This window comes from Cyprinodon tularosa, unplaced genomic scaffold, assembly GCF_016077235.1.
Source record: "Cyprinodon tularosa strain WSP-4 unplaced genomic scaffold, ASM1607723v1 ctg387, whole genome shotgun sequence".
NCBI classification, from domain to species: domain Eukaryota; kingdom Metazoa; phylum Chordata; class Actinopteri; order Cyprinodontiformes; family Cyprinodontidae; genus Cyprinodon; species Cyprinodon tularosa.
Window position 1 is genome coordinate 1,630,218 of NW_024039104.1, and position 16,895 is coordinate 1,647,112.

The following is a 16,895-nucleotide window of genomic DNA, read 5'->3' on the forward strand; positions in this document are numbered from 1 at the left end:
TATTTTATAATAAAAGAACCCTTATTTGCTTTTTAATCTTAGTCTTCAGCAAGATTACAAGAAGCAGATGCTGACGGCGGCTCACGCTCTCGCCGTCGATGCCAAGAACCTGTTGGACGTCATCGACCAGTCGCGGCTGAGGATGATGGCCCACTCCCGCCCCTACTAGCCCCCGTCTACAGGAGACTGAGTGCCTCTCGGGTCTCTGTCGGATATCTAAAGACTCATGGATACCTTAAGAGTGTCAGTGGTCAGAGGAGACAGGTTCAGCAGCTCATGCACCAATGGAGCAAGCAGTGAGCTGCAGTCTGGTTCAGTAACTTTCTTCAACTTTACTTAAACCACTGTGACTTTATTTAATGAAAGATCAGAGAAAAACACCTGAATCAGAGACCTGGCTGCTCCCCTGGTAGAGAGAATGACATGAGTTGATTTTTAAACGGGATCTGAAGGTTAAATAGATATAAAGCTTATTATGATATCAAACACTATCGTGGGAATGGATAGAGCTGCTGACATCAGGGGGGTGAATTAGACTGTGATTATACTGAAACATATCTCTGTGAAACCGAACAGAGGAAGTGACCATCAGCCAGCAGCCGTCTGTTTTGTTGATGTTGATCATAGGTTTTGAACTCTTCAATCAACTGAAACAGGAACCTGGCAGATCAGACCTCGATTCCTTTGTGTTCCGATCCCATTGCAGACGTTTGCTTTCTACGGATGTTACTACAGCACAGAGTGCGTTTCCTCTGGAACTGCAGCCTTTCGGCTTCTCCTGTGTTTCCTCTGTCTCACCAGCTTTTATTTATAGAACTCTAATGACAGAGGAGACAGAGGGAGGATCGGGAATCTTAACATTCAGGACTTTCTGCAGAACGCTCTCTGTCCTCTGCTTCTCTCTGGTCTTCCTGCGCTCCTCTCTGAGCTGGTTCTAAAGACTCTTAATGTGAAGAATTCAAATCTGTCAGGGTAACACCCAACCACTGGCAAGACACATTCAGCTTCCCAGTTTAGTCTGTTCTTTTTGCTGGCTGGCTCCATGTTTTTTTGTATTGTTTTTAGCAGTGACCGTCTTCTTCCTGTATCTTCAAACTCAGGAAAGAGGACTTCTACTTGGACTATTTATGTAAGTAAGGCATCTATTCCTCTGATATTTACTCCCAATATGTCTGTCCCTATCAGAAAAACTGGTCCAAAACCCCCTTCAGAGGCACTACACCTGCACTTTGCTGGGCCAAAACCAAACCCACACCTGGAACCTGTGTGAATCCCTCGTTTATGTCAGATGCAACACTTAAAAAAAAAAAAATGTCCCTCCTAGCAACAGTCTCCAAGAAAACAAACAAACAAAACCAGGAGAAAATGCGGACTGGAACTTGTTCTGCTGTGACATACATCTATATGAAACACCCTGGCCACCGTACTGGTGTAGCATGATATACTGGTAAGGAGAAGAGCATATTTGCACAGCACCTAAAAAAAAAAAAAAAGAAAAACACTAGTTCTGATGGATTTAATCCACATAAAACCCAGATGTTATCTCCATATTTAGCCAGCAATTAAAGGAGATAAACATCTGGATCTCATGTGGACCAAAATACACTGAAAACGCACTCGTTATAAAAAAGAAATCAATAAAAAAAACAATCTATTTTATCTCAGTGTTGTTGCGTAATTCTGCTCATGTTGGTATATTGTGAGCTATACTGGTGTGTATCACTGATGAATTGTACAGAACCCGTCATAGTAAACACTGGTTTTTATTTTGACTTCCTGGCTGAATCGGCCATCTTGTGAAATATGAGGAAAAAAATAAAACAATGTTCAAAAGGAAATTTGTTGTTTTTATTTGCAACCTGATGTAAAAATGTTGTAGTTGCAAAAAATGAATGTTATTTATTCATGTCTATGTTCCCATTTTAATGAGTATTTTCTCATAATTAGCAGCATGTTATATACAAGGTTTTCTCTAATAGGTCTTAGCATTTATATACAAAATAAATCTTTTCAGTATAATATAATAGATTTACAGGTATTTACATGATTTTCTATCTTGGTGTAGAGGCGATGCTCTATGCTTCTCTAATGGACCTCAGAGCGATGGCAGCAGTAGGATGCCCACAGTTAAAAGCAGCAGCAGCATGTGTGAGTGAACGGATTCGGCTGCGCTAAAGTTGCACATGTCGTAGTTGCAGCAGTTGATGGTGTTTCCGTTTCCATCTGCATTCATTGAGGCGGTGGAGGCTGCTCCTTTGCATGTGCTGCTGCTGGAGCATTGCTTCACAATGGCTTTCATGTAACCTGGACAACGTACACACACGTGCAGCTGTTACCATAACAGCAAGATTTCTTATGCTCAAAAACACACATATACTCTGCAGATTTATTCCTGTTATCCCTTCAAAAACCACAGTTTTATTGGATAATTCTGAAAAAGTAGTGGTAAATTAAGTAGAGAGAAAAGAAAGGTTGGGTTTTTAGTGCATTTGTATCCCCTGTTTTTTCTCTAAATAAAGTTCATAAAAGCTCACCACCATAACAATTTATTTCGTAAAAAAATAGTCTAATGATTAAGCAATTGATTTCATCAAAATTCATTGTTTGAATCCAGCTGTTCTGTGAATATAAAAACCAAGGAACGCAGCTGGCAGGTTCAGGACAAAATGGAATACAGTAAATTAGGGTTTGGGGTTTAAACCGTGTCCCAAGCTTTGAACATTTGTCTGAGCTCTGCTCCTTCCATCATCTGAAGATAAGTGTAGACCAGCTATCTATACTGAGACCGCTTTCCAGATGGCAAATTATAACTCTGGTGGGAAATTCTGCTGACAACGATAAATTGTGAACTCTGGAAATCTGACTTTTCTGCAAGAGTAGCTTGAAGAAAGGCGTCACTGGAACGGACTCCTGTATCAGTTTGCAACAAGATAGAGAAGAGGCACAGCCAACTGTGAAAACAAAAACTTTTGTCTGGACGTTGAAATTCCAATTCCCTCTTAAAAGATATATGATAGATACACTAATACAAGTTAGTGGCTGCATCATGCTGTGGACCCTCTCTTCAGCAGGGACAGCGAAGCTGGTCCAAATTGCATGGCGGTAAGTATCCAGGAAAACCTGTCACACTGAGAAAAAGACTGCATCCATTTTGGCATTTACTTAATCATATTTAGTTACTTTAACACAAACGTTTCATGTTAGCAGGGAACAACAAAACAATTGTGTTAACGTAACTAAATATGATTAAGTAAATGCCAAAATGGATGCATTCTTTTTTCAGTGCAGAGGCTGCAAAGTTTCCCCTTATGGTAGAGCAATGACCTGTAACAGCTGGAGCTGAGTGAGAAGGGTGCAGATCAGCGGTTCTCAGCTCAGGTTCTTGTGTTTTCAATCAATGGCACCGCTGGGCACAGCGAATGTTAGAGGCCTCAATCTCTGACAGGCTTTTCTGAGTTCAAACCCTGACCCATAATCCTTATCTGCATGTCTTCTCTCTCTTTTGACCCCATATCCTGTCAGCATACTGCTAAATTAGAACTTTGTGAATTGTTACTCATTATTTTCATTCATATCACAATAATACCCACCTCTGTGTTTCTAATGTCAAACTTGAGGGTTGCTACTTATGATCAAGAGATCGTATTTTTTATACTTTTAATATTTGTAATACTTTAACGAGGAAACAAAGATGAGAGCATAGATCTGCTGTTTGTTACCCAGGGTGTCCACGATGGTCATGCAGGTGTCGAGTGGCTGCTGACAGCTCTGACTGCTCTGGTTGCATTCATCATTGGTGGTGGAGGAGCTGCACACGAAACACTTCAGAGACGTTACTGCACAGAAATTAGTTATAGTCAGGTGAGAGATGAAGTTATAGGTTTTAATCCAGGCAGGATGGTAAATATTACAAGACAAAAGGCTGATATTTTTAGTGGAGTCTTAATGGGACTTTTAAAGGGAACCCAGGTTTTACTCATTGATGAATGAGTAAACAAAATCTTTCATATTATTATTCTCTAACTGTATTTGTGCCAAATATCATGCAGTTTGTTTTTAAATTTGTGTCTTTCCTAATTGTGTTTTTTAAAAGAAAGTCGTCTTGATCACAGACTAAATGTTGAAACGAGTTTGAAATCACAAAAAATCTAAACTCCTAAGTTACATAAAAGTGCCTTTAAAAGGGAGAAACAAAGCCTTAACTGGTCAGGCTTGCTTGTTTAATTAGGAGCTTCTGTGTTGTTTGCTTCACATTTCATAGATCTGCTTTGCTTGTAACGTTATCAGATTTATGCATCATTATGAAAATTGACTCCTATTGTATAAATAAAATAGGTTCAAACTTACAAAGTTCCATCCCTTAAGAAAAAAAATAATAATTTAAATTCTTAATCTAAAGACTGGACAATAGTGGAAAGCATGTGTAGTTTTGATGCTTTGCATGTGATCCATTTACTGGATGTTTAGCCCTGTCTAGTTTCACATCTCTCCTCCTAACACACACCTAACTCATTACGTAACAAGCTGTAAACACATAATTAGTCCTCCCTGGTTTCATCTAACTTGTTTCTATTAATGCAGCCTTGCCTGAAGTTGTTTAAAGGGACCTTGCACAATTTTTCCAGATATAAGTTTTTGGGGTTTTTTTAATGAGAAAGCCTGTTGCTATTACAAAATAATACGAGACTCTGACATTCTGGATTGTCCAGGTCAGGCTGCACAGTGACACTGTTTATTAAGCAGCAAGGTCCTGGGTTCAGATCCCAGCCTAGGGTCTTTCTGCATGTAGTATTAATGGTCTCTCTGTGTGGTTCTCTGCAGGTTCTCAGGCTTTCTCAGGCCCTAAAACATGACTATTAGGTTAGTAGTTGACTATAAAATGCTGTTAGGTGTGTGAGTATGTCTCTGTTGCTCTGCTAGACTGACAACCTGTCCTGGGTCCCATAGACTGCTGGAGGTAGGGACCATCCAACTGAGACCCTAACGGATGAGCGATGGGAGACGGATGGATTTTCAACATCTGGATAACTGGTCATCACTTTTCAGCTGATTAGGTCCATTTAATTCTTCAGCAAAAGCTGCCTGAATATTAATTATGATGTAAAAATTTTATTTTCCCATCTCATAGAGATTTGCTGGAGTTTAGCCTGCATAAAGTGACTCATATGTTCTAAAATTTCGAGAGTTAATCTCTAAGTAGCTAATCGGTGTAGCTATACAAGGAATATTTACTTGACTGATATGAAAATGTTTGTTTTAAAACAATAAAATGTGTAAAAAAAAGAAAACAGACGGCTAGACTGAAGAAATATGTGCTTCATCTCTGCAGAGTAAATAGGATTTTTTTTATTCCTATATTTATATTTTATTTTATGTATTTTTTAATCTTCAAGAAAGATTTTAATATCCAGTACTTTAATGAAAAATACATTGAACTATATGTGGAAGGAAACTGACTTCAGATATGATCCAAAAAAAACTGCATTATAATAAGTCATACAGATATGGGAAAATGACAGAAATGTCTGCAGTGAAAAAAACTTTTTTTTAAAATAAATTCTTTAAATGAAATAATGTCCATAAATTGTTCTAAAATACAAAATAATAAGACTGAAAACGTGACTTTAAAAAGATTCCAGTTATCTGACAGCAAGTCACCCAACCTGCCTGCTCGTCTTTCTTTCTTTGTGCATTTTACAGTGAATCCTTCTACATAGAAAGTATTATTATTATTATTATTATACTGACATCAGTCATCTTTATAGATCATTTCTTCAATAATTTCTCAAACTGGATACAATTTATTAGTATTTTAGAGGTTAGCTCACATACCTGGAGAGAAGAGGAAGAAGAGGATCACAAGGCTAAGCAACATCTTTTGATGTCAAAGTTTGCGTTCTGCGGTCAAACCTGTTATGTTCAGCTCTCCGTGTGTGTGTGTGAGTGTGTGTGCGGTTTCAGGTGTTTGCTCTAAAGCAAGCAGCTGGAGCAGATCCTCCCACATCAGACATCTCCTTGGCATCAAGCCAAATGTTTCCTCATTGTAATGGACATTCCTGGATGTTGGCAGTGGTTTCGTAGATACTTGTCATGCATAAACCAGCTGTCAGTGGCAGACCGCTGTTACCTTATTGTATAACTTTCATTTTATGTAACTGCAGGTTTGAATTTCAAGAAAGCCTAGAGATCATAAGTGAAAACTTTTTGGATAATGGATTGTCCTTGTAATAGTTACACCTTTTCAATATTTTTCTTTTTTAATCATAAATCTTTTTAATGACCTGTTGGTCCTTAAAAGTGTCAGCTGTTATTTTGATTATTAAACCTACACCTGCGTTACATAAGTAGTCAATTTTATTAGGCTCACTTCTGTCTGCTAAACAGAGGAGTGTTTACTCTCGCCTCGCTGCAAACACATGAACAAGCTTTTCAAGAATTTAGAAATAACACCCGGAAGGTCAGATGTGAATGTTTCATCTCATTCTATTAAAGGTTGAGCATGTTATGAGCGATATTTTAGATCCATTCATTTCATGATCCATTTGTTTTGATTGATATATTTTTGGTATTCAGTGTGTAATAGACCAACATAAAGTTTTTACCCAGAAGGATACCCAATTCTTACTTATCTAATGAGTGCAGTGAGCATTCATATCCCCCTATTCACTCTGATGCGCTTAAATAAATCCAGATATATATGTGTACATATTGCACAGTTTTTATATTTGCTCTGCAAATATTTTTTTTTATTTGCAGTGTAAACATCTTGCAATGCTTTGGCTATTTCCTCCAGTTTATCATGGTTTCTTCACACCTTCTTGAAAGAATGAATGAAGGTTAATACAAATTCTGCAGGAATAGAAAGATTTATTCTTTTAGTTAAGGAGGAAAGACCTAAAGTTGTTTCTGACCAACACCTTGCATTTATTTCTAACAGCTCTGTAGAGAAAGCAAGTTTCTGTTTTCCTGCGGTGGTATCAATGCTTTAAGCACAACCGAGGCTAGGCTAAGAAACATAAGAGCATAACTCAGCTGTCATTTTTTTTTTTTTTATGTATCCCAAAATGCATCTAATATTCAGAAATGATAGAAAATATCAATGGCGGTTATACTGTTTTATTACACAGAATTTAAAGAAATAACCCAGGTGAAACTAAATCTGCAGTTGCTTTTTAAATACAAGCAAGACTTGGCACCATTGCACAGCAGGAAGTTAGAAAACTATCCAGTGATGCATATTAAAATATGCAACATCGTGTCGTTGATTTACTAATTTCTGTGCCATCGAACAACCATTTAGGCAGATATTATAGTAAAAAGATCGTCCTTTAAATGCTGCTTTTATGGAGTTGTGCTAGAAACAACTTTTTAGCTTCGTCTTACAGCATTCAGTGGCCACAGAAAATAATTTGAACAAAACAAAACACATTCTTCTTCCTGGAATCAGCTGAAGTAAACAAGGCTGTTAGCATTTCTCTGAACTTTTTACAGACAAGTCTTCAGACCTGCTGCTTATGGAATAGCAACAAGAAATGAGAAACAGAAAGCTGTAATTTTCAACAAGGGAAAGAAATGTATTACAGAAAATGATTAAGATGGCTCATCTGGATATATAGTAAATGGCCTGTACTTATATAGAACTTTTTCAAGTCAGAGGACTTGACCAAAGCACTTTACACTACATTTAGTCATTCATCCATTCACACACACTGATGGTGGCAAGCTACATTGTAGCCACACCATCAGTAGATGATAAAGTGTGTTGCCCGAGGACACAACAGCACTGAAAGCCGGAGCTGGGGTTTGAACCTACAACCCTCCAGTTGCAGGGCTTGTTTAAAGAAGTGGAGCTCACTTCTATTTAAGGGATGAGTTTCATTGCCACAAGTGAATTTTCCCAGCATAACAAGAGTATTGACCTTACATTTTAAATGTAGAGTAACTGCAGCATGATTTAAAGTGAAACGTGGCTGGAAGGCATGTTTTATCTTTATATATTTCTAATCTGCAGTGTGAAATTATAAAGAAAATCCCCACTGTAGCTTCTATCTCCCAAAGTTTGGTCAAGAATCTTTATAATTTTTTGCAAAAGCTTGTAGAAACATTTAACACGGACACAATCACTTTCTTCCCAGAAACATCATGTCTGAAAAAACTTTATTAACTTGAATCAATCTTAACAGAAGGGTTGTAAAAGTTCTGAGCTGCTGCTTTTAGATAAATCCAGAACGTTTCTCTTTTTTTTCAGATGGTTCTGATGTGCTTATGGCTACAGATAAATGCTGGACCAAGCATATAAATTATTCTAGATACATGCAAACTCTAAAATGGTAAAGAATGTTAAATTCACTTTCACCTGCATCTTAAACATTCCAGATGAGATCACTTTATGGTCTTTCTTCATTTTTAGTCAAGTCAAAAACCAAAGGCGATTTTCTAAATAATGCTTGATCTTTTTACAACACAGCAAAGAAATACAAAGCAGGAGTGAAAGGATGCTATTGATGGAAATGAGAAGCAATCAAGGATTAAAAACTGTCTACATGGTGTGTCTGCAGCTTCAAAATAAAAGATAAACCAGAGACAGACTCAAAGCATCAGCTCTGATAATACAGTAGTGGAGCTTCAGAAGCAGAACTGCTGGTCTCAGATCAGTCTGCCACCACAGCAGCACATGAGGGGAAGGTTCCTGTCTTTGATCAGTCCCTTTCCTACTGAGCTGGGCCGTCTGTGGTGTTTTCCAACACTCCTTTTGTCTCCTCACTGGGTCTTCACTTTTTTAGTCTCTCTTCTCTTTGCTATTGAACTGTAACGTCTAGAACAAACAAAATGTAGTTTTAGTGTATAAATACTGTTTGTTTGGCTCGCTTATATTTGCCCTCTTACCTTCGCTGGTAGAGATACAGAAGGAAGAGGAGCTCATCTCTGAAGCAGGACAGCTGATGTGAGGAGGTGAAGGGAACAGGAGAGGAGAAGAAGGAGGCGCAGGAGCACAGATCTGAGATCAACGTGTTCACTCCCTGGTGAGGAAAGCAGATTATTCAGAGCTTTTGAAAAACTCACATTATGTTGAATTTCAGTGGTGCATTATATTTGGCCTTTGCTCTGAGGGAGGTACTCACCCTGTACATCAACACTGCCCCCTGCAGGTGGCTCACAGACTTTAACTGGCAAACAGACAAACATAAAAAGAAATGTTAACATGGTCTTATTCTGCTACTTCACACATTTCATCGTATTTTTGGTGATGTTTTCTGTGAAAGACCGGCACAAAGTAAGACACAACTGTGAAATGAAATCTAAATGGTTTAAATCTAAATACCTCTTTTTTACAAATTGGAAAAAAAAACATCCAGTGCAACCAACTGCATTTAAACGCAACCAATTTATTAATTTGATTCCTTGCTAATCCAGCTGTTATGTAAAGGTTTCAGAAGTTTGCTCAAGAACATCAGACAGGCCAGTGGTAAAGTTGTGGAAAATAAAAAAATTAAAAAAACCCAAAGGACCCATGGATATCTCAGTCGATAGTTCGGCTACAATCAATAAAATCTGTACATCCATTTCAACTGATAGACCATTAAAAAAAAACAAGGACGAAAAATATATCAGAGAGCATCCAAGATAGGGAACTCCTAAATCTTTGGTAACTCTGGAGGAGCTGCAGAGACTCACACCTCAGGAACAACTACTACTAGAACTCAACACAACGCTGCTCTCCCTGAAAGAGAACTGTAGGGAGAAGAAAGCCATTAGAGGTCATTCTTAAAGGTCATAGCTCCGCTCTCATCAAAATGAATAATTTTTAAAAGTAATAAATCCACAGAACATCAAGACTGGTGCGTAATAAAAGTATGAATTTGACCAAAAATACATTTAGGAAAAGGGGGAAAAAAAGTTGTGTTTTTGTTTTTATAAATTTTGTCAGGTCCAAAATATTTAAATATTCATTCTGTGTTTGATGCAAACATCAATGTGAAAGGATTATGTTCCAATAGGAAGAGGAGGTTAAAGTGATGCAGAATTCAGGCATTGCTAGATCCTAGTAGCTCCATGGTGGAGCTGAGAAACGGTTGTGTTGTTTATTAGATTGTTAGATTGTTATCTGTTTATTAGATTAAAGCCAAAAAGTCAAGCTATTTGGAACTACTGTAGTGCTGACCTAAGGAAAAAGGTCCTTAGAAGGAATGCAGAGGTTGCCACTTCTCTTCTGAGCTGGTAGGTTAAGTATTTGGTTTGCTTAGCATTAGTACGAGTGAACAAATGCCACTTAGTGGCCAGAAGGAATTAAAGTTGTAGCTTTTCCCTTAATGTAAGCAACAAACCATGCAGGGAAAAAAAGGAAAACAAAGAAAAAGTGTTGATATCCCCTTTACCGCACAACCTGTGGGGAGGATTTTCCCCTATAGATGCATAAAAGCAGGCCTGAGTCAATCAGAAGGTAGACGGATCCAAAAAGAAAATGCTTGAGAAAAAATATCAGAGCCTGGAAAATACTTGAAACTGGGGCAAAAGTGCAACTTCCATCAGGACAACAACCTCAGAATGATTTAGTCAGACCATATTGGATTATTTGTGTTTAGAAAACAAAATCAGAGCATGACTTGAGTTCCCCCTGGTTTATCAAACCTTGTGGTTGATGAAGATCTGAGGAGCCATGGATAAAAAGCCAAGGGCGTAAACTCCTGGGGAAACAACAGACACGTTAGTTACAGTATCTACAAAACACATTAGACATAAGGTGTTGTGAATAAAATGTACATAAACTCACCAGTAACCAGGGTGTTTATCAGCCAGGAATAGTAACTGTAACACAACACATTTTAAAGTGTAAAGATAAATTCTTGTTTTAACATTTACAACATGTCTTAGTTTGGTTAAATAAAATCTCTCTTTATGATCACAAGTTCAGCTCTTATTTGAACCTAACCCCTTAAATCTCCTCAGTGCTGAGGAAGAGAAAGTTCAATAATAAAGCTGAAATTAAGCATTTAGATGATTTCTAACAAGATGCTTTAATTTATGCTTCAAAGTGGATCCATGAATCTCTGAACGAGCTCACTTTTTCTGGCGCAAGTAGCCCAAAGAGAAGACGGCTCCGCTGATGCACAGAGGATACACCAAGTAGGACAAGTATCTGGAGGCCTGAAGGGGAAAGTAGAAAGTACTGAAATGAAGCAAAGCCTGAGGCAGAGCGTTAACTCTGAGCCAAGAGACGATTAATAAAATACCACCAGCACCTGTGTGTCCAACTCCACCGTCTTTCGCTCCTCTTCATCTAGCTTGTTTGTCTGCACGGCGAGATAAAAAGCCGTTTGAAGGTTTCAAAACAGTCACACATGTTATATCGTTAATGTTGGACTAACACTGCATACTCACATAAAACCTCCTGCTCAGGTGGATTTTAAAAACTTTAAACACCTTCCACACCTGGTGACACGAGGGATTATTGAGGTCAGGCTTTTCTTGATATATTAAGTTATTAGTTTAAAGGAACAGGTGACAGGAAGTACCTCGACACACGCTCCCAGCCCGACAGGAAGGAGCACCAGCAGGCTGGTCTCCTCCAGCAGATGAAGGAAAACCAGCAGAGTACCGAGACAGCGCCATAGAACTGGGAACAGAAGAGAGGAGGAGGAACAGCCGAGCGTTTATGGTGAATGTTTGGATAAAGCAAAGTCTGCAAACTCACAGAGGGAGGTATAACTTACCTGACTTCCTAGACATTCCTGCCATGCTCTTTTTTTTCCTCCAGGAACTTATGTCATTTTTCAGAGCCAGAAATTCACAAATGAGCTGCAAAATAAAAAATAAAAAAATGGTATAACAATAACAGTTATCAGAAGCACACATTATAACAAACTTTGACGTAACTGATTGGGATTTTATACAGCAGACCAACATAAAGCTAACAATTTATATTATGTGAACTTTTCCCCATAGTTTTCTCAAAACAGTGGTGTTCATTTATATTAAGTTGCCTCTTGCTGAAAACTGACCCTGTAAGCCAGTCAGAGAGCTACGATAGAATAAGCTCCGGCTGCAGAAGATAAGTAAACTGCAGCTTAGGGCTCCCAAACCTCGCTTGAATTTTATTACAAAACTAAGATTTATATATTTGTTTATTGAAAATGTTCAATGATTTACCGGTTTCAGGACCGATGAATTAAAGCTTTTCAAATCTAAAATTTAAAGGAATTGTCAAGTTTACTTAGTAAAAGAAGAGAGGAAAATGTTATTTCATGGTTGTGTTAACAGGCAGAAATCTAAATCTGATGCCGAATTTAATCTTTATTTGTTTTCCAGCTCATTTTCTTCATAAATTCATTAAAAAAAAAAAAAATAGTAAACGCTTCTCTGTTAATGATTTTTATACTCAGCCTTCTGTTCCAAAAAGACCAACATTTCCAACAAAGGCCGTGGGTGGTAACGGGTGATTTTTGGATTTGTACACTGTTCCAACTTGTTTATTTTAAAAGCAGACGCAAAATAATTGCTAAAAGTCTTGCAACTTAGTTGAAATGAAAAATAATGTCAATTTAATGTTTGGAGCTCTAAAAAAGTGGTCAAAAAATCTTTTAAAAAACCAAATCCACAGCAGAAATTTATCAAACGATCGACCTCCACCCAGCACCCGGTGTGTTCTTAATTACTCAAATGAATTGGAGGGTCTAACAATTAACAATCTAATCTAAACAATTCCAATTATAAAAAAATTCATTACAAATTTTGGTTCTAAAATAAGTTAAATATAACTAAAATGGTAGAAATTACAAATGAAAAAAATGTAGCATAAATGACCACAAATGTTTACTGAAACACTGTTCTGGGCAGTCTTAGCAGAGAAGTGGACAAGAACCCGGTTCAGCCCTTGGCCTAAGCTCTGATTAATCATGGTCATATATAATAATGTGTTTTATTTATGAAAGATTGTAAAAAAAAAAAACATATATCCTCCTTCTTCCACTACATAATTATACCCTATTTTGTGCCGATCCATCACAATAGTAATTAAACTAAAGTCTGCTGTTATAACGAGTCAAAATCTGAAATAATTCAAAGAGTATAAGGTAGAATTGCAAAAATATTCTTGGTACAATACCCTTACCTGTAGAGATGTGATGAGTGCAGTCAGCACTAATAGGTAAAGGTTGGATCCTATTAAAGTCTCTTTAATCTCATCAATATTCTCCTCAGTGAAGCCTAAAGATGCATACACATGTATTACTGTGACAGCCAAGAACTCCATTCAAAGCACATGTGATATTTGAGGAAAAAAAAAAAAAAACTTGCATCTCAGCTCACCAAATTGTCTCAGGGAGTAAACTATATCATGCAGATGGATCCAAAACCTGAAAGTCCTCAAAGAGATTCCTTCATAGGACAGAGTCAGAGGAAGCTGCACGCTGCTGCTGTTGATCTCCTGCCAGACAGAGGAGGCAGTCGCCTCAGTTGGACCAGAAAACCCAGCATGTTTGATCTGTTGGGAGTTTGTGTGGGCCGCCCTCTTACCATGAGGTCTTTGACTCTGCAGCTGAGCTCATTGACCAGCAGCAGAGGCAGATACACCATCCGCCTGCCCTCCTGGGAGCTGCAGGGAGAGAGGGAAGAAGAAGAAAATTTGCTCCATGTGGGAGATCACTGTTTTATCATTCAATTACATTTTTTTAACATTTCCTTTTTTGTTGTTTGTAATTTCCTACTGAAAACATATAAACTTCCAACTATTAAAGTTTTATCCTGTTAATTCTGGAATGCCTTGTTCTGTAGATGTGTCTGGAAATATTTTATTTTTTAATTGTTAATTTTGAAAGTGTCATAGCCTACCTCCTCAATCCTGGATCAGATCCCTAAGGTGTTTTGCTTTATCGATCCTTGATGTGTTCCATGTTTAGTTTTTTTTTATAACCTCATATTCACACAATCTTTTACATATTAGTAACTGAATTAAATCTTGTTATCCAGTTCTGTTTCTACTTGGTTTATCATTCAAAATCTAAAGTCTTAAACTGTCAGAATCCTTGTTTGGAGAGTTTTCTCTTTGCCGTTGGAGCACTGCAGATGGGAGTGGCTGGCTGTCAAGCGCACCTGAGATCTATCTGCCCATCTGTCTGTTGGGGATTTTAGAAGCTGGTTCTCTTCCTCGCCTGATGGTCATATAAGATACGACGATTGGAACAAAGCTCTCCCGGATTGATGTCTCAGAATCAGGTTCTCTTGTTGCCGACCTCTGCTACCTATTCCTCTCCTCAGGGTCGCTCTGCCTGTCCGCTCTCCAATGCCTCTAAGACAGTTCACTCTCTTCATTTGAAACCCATCCTTTGGATGATATTCTCCTCCAGCGTGAGCCTTCATCCTCCTACACAGCTGGCGGCTGTGTCCCCCCCGGGACTCCCTGTCCTTTTCCCATCCTGCTTGGCTGAGTATGTAAAGAAAACTCCAAACTCTCATTTATTTCCATCTGATTCTGCATGTGGGTCAGAAACGTTCAGCCAAATATGACAAAAACATTGCTTTAAAATCAAATCAGATCTGAACGTCATGTTTATAATATTTTTTTTAATATTAGATGCTTTTTTTTTTTTATGCATTGGTTCTTCAGTGTTGCAGTACATAGCCTGAACAGCAGCAGTGAATCCTAACTGCTGCTCACTTACACTCTCATGTAGCGCCGCACGTCACTGGGAAGCCCCGCCTTGCTGAAGATGAACTCCTCTGACATCAAAGTGACGGGCAGGTGAGGTCGCCAGTGAGATGTGGGACTCTCAGATCCTGGTTTCTGTTGAGGCCAAAAATGTTGTATTTTCAGCACAGTCACAGTGACATGAGGTCAAACCGGGACATGGTTTTATGTATCCTGTTACCTTCACCGCGCCCCTCTGGCCGTCGGGGTGTGGAGGCGTTATGTATGTGGTAAGATGAGCAGTGTAGTGGACTTCTCTTCTGTCCTCCAGGGGTGAAACTCCGGCTTTGTGGACGTAAACGACGGCATACAGAGAGCCATTATTCCTGGTCTCCTCAGGCAGAGGGATGCTGACCTGTCTGTGGAGACATAGAAACATGATGATGATTGTGGGGCATTGTGCTCATCCACATACAGTGCTTAATGTTAGGTGAAGTTATTCAAACTCTACATTTTTTCATGTGTTTAACTTTACAAATTCCTCAGTGTTTTTCGCCTTTACCCTATGACAGAACGACACAAAGTTGTCTTTTTTGTTGTTGTTAGAGAAGTGGACGGAAACCTGTCTTTAAAAGTGTGGCATGGATTTAAAATGATGTGAAATCAAAATAAAATCCAGTGAAACAACTGACTTCAAGCATCACATAATTGGTAAACAGTTCATCTTGGCAATAGCAATAGAAATAGATTTTTTCTAAAGGCCTCAGGGGCATTAGGAAGACCAAAGGGCACAGCAGGGTTAGGCTACATAAAAATGTTTAGGCTTTATTTGTCTTAAACTGAACACTGTTCAAACCCTAGTTAAAAGATCCAAAGGCAACGGAAAAACTGCACACTGCCTTGTTGGGAAAACAAACTTCTGGAGGAGATCCTGGGAGAATTTCTAACCGGATGACTACAAATCATGTTAGCACATAGCAATAGAAGTAGCACCATTCACGGTAAGCTGAGACCAAATTTACACCCACTCTGAACAAAACCATCCATTGCAAAAAATAAAAAAAATGGTGGTGGCAGCATTATGTTCTGTATTAGCTGTGATTGTCGTCTTAGTTCCTGCAGGACAGCAGCCTCAAGCATAGATCCAGAGGTACAATGATATGGTTTAGATTAAAGCACATTAATGTTTAAGCCTTAAAAGTTTTTTACTTTTCATTTGTACACAATGTTGACACCATCCTTCCACTTCACAGCAATGCACCGCTTTCTGTTGGTCTGTCACATAAAACCCCAATAAAAGACACTAAAAAGTGCAGTTTAAGTTGCACAGCTATGAATTCGTCTTTGTGTCAAACCCACCTCTCAAATGCAGAGTGAGGGTCAAAGGGGTCTACTTTAACAGCGAGGGTGAGCTGGCTGTTATCTGGCACGAGGCAGGTAAACACACTCATCTGGATAAAAGACAACAAGGTGGAAAAATAGTAATTAAAAACAAAAAATTTATAATTTTATCATAACCTACAAATCATGTGGTTAGTGAAGTCAGATTATTTAACATGGATATAAACTGTAATTACTACATGGAATAATAACCTAATCAGAAATTATGTGCATTTTGTAATTTAAAGCAACATTCAAAAACCATTCATACATGAATCAAACGTCAAGTCTATTTATCTTCATCTCAATTCAATTTACTTTGGAAATACTTAATTAATCCCAAAAGGAAAAGTAAATCATTTAATATGAGGAAAAATAGCTTTACATAGAAAAATGTTACATAAGAGTATTGTATGTTATTCTGAAAAAGATTATGTGCATTTCTATATATTTTCCATCAGGTTCTGGTTAATTTGAAAATAAAATAAATCAATCAAAGCCTTTTTTTTTACCTGCAGTCTGGGTTTAGCAGCCAGGTAGGAATTGATGCAGGGATCCCCTCCGCCTACATCGCAGGGTTTGGTGTTGAGGAAGCCATACAGCAGCCAGGCGGTGTGCAGCATGTACACTACGAACACACCAAGCAGCAGCTTGGCAACGGAGCTCCTCTTCCCCCCGCTGTCTGCAGGTTTGGAGTAACAAGAAGGGAACATGGCGGATGTGAGGTTATATAGTCAGGGAGAGAAAGAGGCGCGATGGGGGCTGAAGAAAAGCAAGTCGGACACAGCGTCAAACAACACAATCCGCACCACTTCCTTCCAGCCGCAGCATCTTTCCGGTTCTATCTGCGTCCAGCTGACCGAGGGATGCTGATGCTGAGAAAATCTGCCGC

The 16,895-nt window shown here is 38.5% G+C and overlaps 3 protein-coding genes across 20 annotated transcripts in view; 1 reads left to right on the top strand and 2 right to left on the bottom strand.

Moving 5' to 3' along the window:
• LOC119791340 (focal adhesion kinase 1-like) overlaps nucleotides 1-1,567 on the top strand; it is an 87,610-nt gene extending 86,043 nt beyond the window's left edge. For all 18 annotated transcript variants that reach the window (XM_038297399.1, XM_038297392.1, XM_038297396.1 and 15 more), the window contains one exon: nucleotides 43-1,567. In XM_038297399.1, coding sequence (XP_038153327.1) covers nucleotides 43-169 — 127 coding nt within the window. In that variant the 3' untranslated portion in view covers nucleotides 170-1,567. The remainder of the gene's footprint in view (nucleotides 1-42) is intronic.
• Nucleotides 1,568-1,802: 235 nt separating this feature from the next.
• LOC119791343 (prostate stem cell antigen-like) lies at nucleotides 1,803-5,959 on the bottom strand. The gene is made up of 3 exons (XM_038297410.1): nucleotides 5,833-5,959; nucleotides 3,720-3,836; nucleotides 1,803-2,304 (listed from the first exon to the last, which is right to left on the bottom strand). The coding sequence occupies exons 1-3, from the start codon at nucleotides 5,873-5,875 to the stop codon at nucleotides 2,096-2,098; spliced, it is 369 nt and encodes a 122-aa protein (XP_038153338.1). The 5' UTR covers nucleotides 5,876-5,959; the 3' UTR covers nucleotides 1,803-2,095.
• A 2,181-nt stretch (nucleotides 5,960-8,140) lies between these two features.
• Nucleotides 8,141-16,895, bottom strand: LOC119791327 (cleft lip and palate transmembrane protein 1-like protein). Its single transcript, XM_038297370.1, has 17 exons — nucleotides 16,516-16,895; nucleotides 15,983-16,074; nucleotides 14,865-15,042; nucleotides 14,658-14,779; nucleotides 13,513-13,591; nucleotides 13,306-13,423; nucleotides 13,109-13,203; nucleotides 11,712-11,796; nucleotides 11,514-11,614; nucleotides 11,380-11,430; nucleotides 11,241-11,291; nucleotides 11,063-11,145; nucleotides 10,772-10,806; nucleotides 10,630-10,685; nucleotides 9,123-9,167; nucleotides 8,887-9,020; nucleotides 8,141-8,815 (listed from the first exon to the last, which is right to left on the bottom strand). The coding sequence occupies exons 1-17, from the start codon at nucleotides 16,714-16,716 to the stop codon at nucleotides 8,761-8,763; spliced, it is 1,581 nt and encodes a 526-aa protein (XP_038153298.1). The 5' UTR covers nucleotides 16,717-16,895; the 3' UTR covers nucleotides 8,141-8,760.

Excerpts from the sequence above, each read along its gene's own strand:
- LOC119791343 (XM_038297410.1), bottom strand. The coding sequence starts at position 5,875 with ATGTTGCTTAGCCTTGTGATCCTCTTCTTCCTCTTCTCTCCAG. Across the intron at positions 3,837-5,832 it reads CTTCTTCCTCTTCTCTCCAG|TAACGTCTCTGAAGTGTTTC; the intron begins GTATGTGAGCTA and ends ATTTCTGTGCAG. Across the intron at positions 2,305-3,719 it reads GACCATCGTGGACACCCTGG|GTTACATGAAAGCCATTGTG; the intron begins GTAACAAACAGC and ends TACGTTGTCCAG.
- LOC119791327 (XM_038297370.1), bottom strand. The coding sequence starts at position 16,716 with ATGTTCCCTTCTTGTTACTCCAAACCTGCAGACAGCGGGGGGAAGAGG. Across the intron at positions 11,146-11,240 it reads CGGTGGAGTTGGACACACAG|GCCTCCAGATACTTGTCCTA; the intron begins GTGCTGGTGGTA and ends TTTCCCCTTCAG. Across the intron at positions 10,807-11,062 it reads GGCTACTTGCGCCAGAAAAA|TTACTATTCCTGGCTGATAA; the intron begins GTGAGCTCGTTC and ends GTTGTGTTACAG.